Source organism: Rhyacophila brunnea, unplaced genomic scaffold, assembly GCF_057557595.1.
Source record: "Rhyacophila brunnea isolate RB1 unplaced genomic scaffold, BYU_Rbru_1.0 scaffold_4, whole genome shotgun sequence".
Lineage (NCBI taxonomy): Eukaryota > Metazoa > Arthropoda > Insecta > Trichoptera > Rhyacophilidae > Rhyacophila > Rhyacophila brunnea.
In genome coordinates this window covers 7,493,109-7,499,316 of record NW_028233068.1, presented here as the reverse complement: position 1 = coordinate 7,499,316, position 6,208 = coordinate 7,493,109, and the positions used below count along the sequence as shown (strand labels likewise).

The window sequence follows — 6,208 nt, the reverse complement described above, 5'->3', positions numbered from 1 at the left end:
CCACATATATCCACCGTTCTTTATGAGTTTGTTTATAAAGCGGGTTTTAGGGCGTTAGTGCTAGACTGTAAGATGGCATTTGTCTAGCAGTTGTCCACTCGCCGAGTGACGTGTCCAGCCCATTTCCATTTCCCTTCCATCTGGTTAGCGACCTCTATCGCATCGCGTACTCTTGTCTGCTTCCTTTTCCATTGGTTTCTTTTGTGATCTTTATTCGTTATGCCCAACATGCATCTTTCCATGCCACATTGCACTATACGTAATTTTTGGATTTCTCTTAGATGAGTCCATGTTTCACATGCATACATGTGCATTAGTAGCACACATTGTTAGAACACTTAAGACACAGTGGGAGGTCATTTTTGAAGATACTATTTGCTACTTATATGATATACTTGTAGATCCGCTCAAAACCTCCTTTTTTTGTTTTCGCCGGTGTATGAATCGAAATTTAAGTTCTTTGAAAGGTTAATTTTGTATTTCACGAATGAAAAAGATGAATGTGGATAATGGACCTTATTTCATTGATTCAATAAAAAAAGTTGGATCTGTTTATGATAACGGCTGTTCTAACATGCAATGCCGCATTCATTCCATTTTTTTTAAAACATTGTTCAATGAGAATTATTTTTTATCATAGTTATCACTAGCATTTCACAATTCAATTCAAGAAAATGAAACAAAAGTTAAATGATTTTATTATTTAATAAAATGTTTAATGAGTACATGCTCAAGTAATCCAAGATTAATACTATTGACTGCTCTGCATGAGAAAAGACTGGTTGTTTTCGATGAATCCATCTGTATGGTAATCTTCTCCGCTGATACGTCAGGAATCTCTACCGCATCTCGGTACCATCGATAGCTACAAAATTAAATTACATCTTAAATAAATATAACATTCCGGTATGTTCTATACATGTTAATACAGATTCATCACACATCACGCATCGTAAATAATATAAGTATATAATATAACAGCACGTATTATTATTTTAGTTGCGATAATAATTCTTGTGATTATAATAAAATTGTCATCATAATATACTGCCCCCATAAGCAAAAAGGCAGCTTTTCGCCAAAGTCACATTTTGAGATAATGAGACATTAATGTTTTTTCAACTTTTCTTAATAAATTTTTAAATAATTTGTCTGAATCATTTGATATATGGTATAAGCAAAAACCAGTATATTTTCAATCGATGCTGTGTTTTTGCTTATGAAACTCGTTATAATGTCTTTTTGTTTAGAATAACTACCGTTTTTGTGAAAAAAAACGAAAAACAATATGTCGATTGTTATATTGAAATAAATTTTATACCGCTTTTGATGTTACGTTAAATGGATCAGAATTTCACGTAGAGCATTATCTGTACACTAACTCAATTTGTTATTTTTGTCGAAAAGCTGCCTTTTTCCTTATGAGGGCAGTATACTCCTTAACGGGTCTTGGGCTCTCGTGGACGATGGAAATCTTTAATGTAATAAAACAATATCTACCTTGTTGCCATTGGCTTTCCCATATCCTTCCTGGCATCACAAAAAAGAGTTATATTGTCTCCTTTATAAACCCTTTCAGGCGAATATGTCAATATAGGTCGACCAGGTTTATCTACAAAGAATTTTCAATATTATACCCTGTTATAATGCTGACAGTACATATTATTGCAGCCATAACAATAAAATGCACTTATGTGCAATATGTGCTATACAATGGCAACAACGCGTCTCGCTTACGCTTGAAGAATGAGATTGGCGAGACAGTCAACACTATTACGTGTAAACAGTTATTATCGTGATAGTTTAATTTACACACAATTGACACACACAGTAAATCCATGCACATGTACAGGCACTATTAGGTTGGCTCCAGATATTTTGCGCTAATTTTTGATAGCTTTTAGTGTGGACAATGTACAAAGAAATGGTAAGTTACCATTTGGGCTTCAAGGCACTAAAGGTAAAATCTGGTTCAGATTATGCTAGTATTTCATTTGAATGGCGAGTGATTTACTTGCCACTAAACGTTTTAGTAACTCTAAAGAGCCCAAACGTAGCACATTAGTGAGTAGCAGTCAATATGAAGTAAAATAAATAAATTTAGGAGGAAGGAATATAATAATAAAGGAGGAAATAGAATTCGAGAGAAAAGGAAATGGATCAATAGGAGAGATGCACTAGGACTGGTTTATTTTTACGGAGTGAAGATTCAAAAGGCACTCATGGCTTTAAATTCCAACAATTTTTAAAGTTGTATCTCTTGGCTCCAATGAAATGAAAGTTTTGTGACAATACTTATGAATCTAAAGGTGACTTGTTAAGGCTTGTGTCACGGTTTATGTGGTAAATTTAGTTAAGGGTGGTGGAGATCTATCCTCAACCGAAAAATTAGAACAAAATAGATTGACTCCACTTACTAAATCACTTGACTAAATTTGTCTGTTCATAAACATTTAGTTACTAAATTACTTACCACTCAACTAAAATACTAGCATAATCTGTATCAGGCTTTAGACCTAAAGCGTTTACATCGTCATGTAATCATGCCTACTGTCCCAGTGAACATGATCCTGTCCTGAATGCCGGTTGAACTTCAACGGGATGCAGAATTTTAGATGTCACCAAACGCTCTTAGCTTAGAGGGGAAAAGCTATTTGTACGAAAAACTGGATTTTGGACGATTGTTAACATCACATCTGTTGTCTTGCCTGATCTCACATTGGACCCCCTACAACTCTTGTTTCCTAACTAAATCGGACATTACTGGTTAAACGGTATATTTATTGTACTGATCCCTAAATTATTTCGAAACAAAGTACCAATTTCTTATTGTCCAACTATACTTAAAATTCTTGATAATTGAAAATTATAAGCAATCCTAGGAATGTAGTGCACAGCCGTATGGTTTAAAAGGAACACTGATTTTGTAGGTAATGTATATGTAATTTATAATGTCTTTTATAGAGAACTTACAGTTGACAGTGATATCAACAATTTGTGACTTCACCGTCACATACTCCGGAGATAACATTCCTTCGCAGGAATAGTTTCCTGCGAGTGAACGGTCAAGAAAGATGACAATTTTCCCATGGTCAGTTGAGTCTCGGCATATCGTGCTACCTAAAAATTGAAATGGGAGACCTCATTAGCTCATCTTCGGCCGATATTGTTTTTAACATTGCAAAGATGTTGAAGAAAACCTAAACAAAATATGAAATTGAAAGTAAAAAAGGATCTCGGGTCTGCTACAAATGACTTCACATCGCAAAAGTACATAATAGATACCAGTCAAAGTTTAAAATGCAATAAATAAAGCAGTGGCAAAGGGCGGAAGTAGGCTGTTAAGATTCAACATAAATAGTGTACAGTAAACTTTGTCAGTCATACGTATTTATGTTTTCATTGAACTATGACTACAAATTGCAGATAGTGTTTATAGGTCATAATTTAAAAATATTCATCTATCCATAAAATATTTAAAATTATACCATTACATCATACATCATTTTAGATATTTTATAGATAGAAGAATATTTTTTATCTTTAATGGTTTGGTTAGGCAGGGTTTAAGGAATTAAAAAAAATTAAGCAATACCATCTGTAAATCTATGTACAGACAGATAGTTTTTCAGGATATGTCTTTTCATACGAGATGATTTAGGAAAATTAACTTGTGCTATGTAAGCGTGAACATTGTTTCGTCTAATTGCTTTTGAAACATTAAAAATACCATGAAAAAAGGTGCTGAAACGCCGTTCCACCGTGTTACATGACAAAAAAGCCCTGGTTAAAGGTATTAAAAGCTGACATATGACGTTCATTTGAAAAGCTTTAAGAAATTTGATGAAGAGACCCCATACCTGCTTGTATGTAATTAGAAGGGAAAAAATACTTACTTTCCTTAGTACGGTACAGTCTTTTTATGGCGATTGGATCATAACTATTGCAATATAATAAATCAATGGGTACAATATATGCATTTTTTCTGATTATTAAATATGGGTAAAATTCCTTTTCCTCCCTTATACATTTCATTGCCACTCTGTCACCTTCTTTATATGGTCCTTGAGAGTCGGTCCATAGTTTCAAATGAAGTTTATCTGGAAATATTTATTATTATTAAAAACAAAGTTTTACATACAGACATACTAGGTGTGCCCTAGGAATTTTTATTTAAGTATGTGAAGCCTTTTCTACAGATCATCATCAGACAAAGTCGATCCACTGCAGGATGAAGGTCTCCTCTAGCTCCATGCATTCCTCTTGAGTGAAACTCTGGACAATCGGCGTCAATTAGATGCCGATCGACCTTGGTAAAAATGTTTTCCTTTTTACTTTTACATATTTCTTAAAACTCTACATATTTAAAAAGATGAGTTTAAATTGTTTCAATTCATACACAAGTTTTGAAAAAATATTAAAATTAATCATATAAGTAATAATATAAAAGTTGTAGCAGTTTTAGTGAATTCTTGTTAAATGGTCCATATGATCAAAAACTGGGCTGATTTTTTTATTAGCTATCAAACTATAATAATGCCCTACAAAATGTTATAGGTCAATGTTTCGGTTAATTTCCTGACTTGTACAGATACATTTTTGCAGAAACCTTTATGGCTATTATGATTGAATACTCAACCGTTGGATTGAGACTTCGAGAGAATACTTCTTAGTATATTTTTATACAACTGTGATGCATGCCATTTGTCATGGATTTGATAATCTGGATCAATTGTGGCAAAATCAACACCTTAACCTTGAAATTGTGCAGAATACGATTTCTTCTACTGCACTTGAATTACACAGTGTATATTTAATTAAACTGTTATTATTTCCGATTGCTTGTACATCATTTTCTCTCGCTTGGTTTCTCTCTAGCTACATCATATTTATGTAATATGTTTATAATAAATAGGCTTATTATTATGTACATAGTGTGTGTAAAAATATTTTGCATTAGTTTTTAGATTTGTCGCCTTTGATAAAAGTGTCACTCTTCAGTCGTATACAACACACGTAGGTACTTTTACTTCAACAATTGATTCAGTTTCCGTAATTGAATTATTTTAATAATAAATATTAAGTAGTATAAAATAAAATAAATGCTGCGCAACACCCCCGCATGGCGCGTCTCTGAGTCATTATATTTTGAAACATCAAAATATTATGTAGTATAATAACATTCATATTTTAAATGTGACATATTCTGATTTAACTTAATTAATGCATTAAACATTTTAATCAATCAATGTATTTTCCTACAGAATGTTACCATTCATTAATTAATTACATACCATTCACTTCAACTAAGAATGTATCAGCTCGATCTCCAGGTCCCAAGTCATTGACTGCTTCGCAAGAATAGTTTCCTGAGTAGTCCATTGTGATATTTTTATATATCAGATAAGTTTCACTCTTCCCTTCAATGAATTTATCATTTTTATACCATCGAATTCTATGTAAAAAAAAAACATAATAAATACCTAACATTTCAATTTATCTGAATAAGCACAATGGACTATGATGTTTCAATGTACCTGCTATTAAATTTAAAAAAACATATTAAACAAATTAGTTGGTCTGTAGTCATTGTTTCAATTTCCTATATTTACTATTAATTTATATACAAATAACAAACACGGAACTGTTTTATTGTTTATGGTCATTTATTCGTTTGAAGTGATTATATTTTTTCATTTAATCACCGGGTACTATTTGTTGTTATTCTATGATATATAATTTGTTTAATGTTATTTATAGCGCCTGTACAAGTGCATGATTTTACTGCCACCAATAGTGTGTAAATTAAACTATCGTGCTAATTATTGTTTACACTCAAAAGTGCAAACTGTCTCGCCAATCATATTCTTCAAGCGTAAGCGAGATGAGATGCTGTTATCGTATGGTGCTATTTGATGGCTTGTGAAAATTGGAAAACATCAAAATGCTCTGCATCGTATTTTTTCTGGCAGGTTCACCACTATCGTTCTACTGCGCAGGCGCAGATATTGCACAAGTTCCAACCGTCGCATAAAAATTCAGAAACTGCTGAACCTCTTTGATCCATGCATGCAATCTTGCAATTTGCACGAAAATACATACTGTCAGCAGTAAATCCATGTATGTTTAAACGGGCTATTAGTTTTACATCACTTTCGAATGGACATGTCTGTTTATGTCAACTGTTTTGTGATGACTGCTTCATTGT

At 32.7% G+C, this 6,208-nt stretch overlaps 1 protein-coding gene across 2 annotated transcripts in view; it reads right to left on the bottom strand.

Annotated features, from left to right (window-relative positions):
• Positions 1-676: 676 nt before the first annotated feature.
• The window catches only part of LOC147066775 (B-cell receptor CD22-like), a 29,281-nt gene continuing 23,749 nt past the window's right edge, over positions 677-6,208 (bottom strand). For both annotated transcript variants that reach the window (XM_085954306.1, XM_085954307.1), the window contains exons 16-20: positions 5,295-5,455; positions 3,897-4,100; positions 2,974-3,120; positions 1,501-1,612; positions 677-865 (exon numbers count right to left, since the gene is read on the bottom strand). In XM_085954306.1, coding sequence (XP_085810432.1) covers positions 700-865; positions 1,501-1,612; positions 2,974-3,120; positions 3,897-4,100; positions 5,295-5,455 — 790 coding nt within the window. In that variant the 3' untranslated portion in view covers positions 677-699. The remainder of the gene's footprint in view (positions 866-1,500; positions 1,613-2,973; positions 3,121-3,896; positions 4,101-5,294; positions 5,456-6,208) is intronic.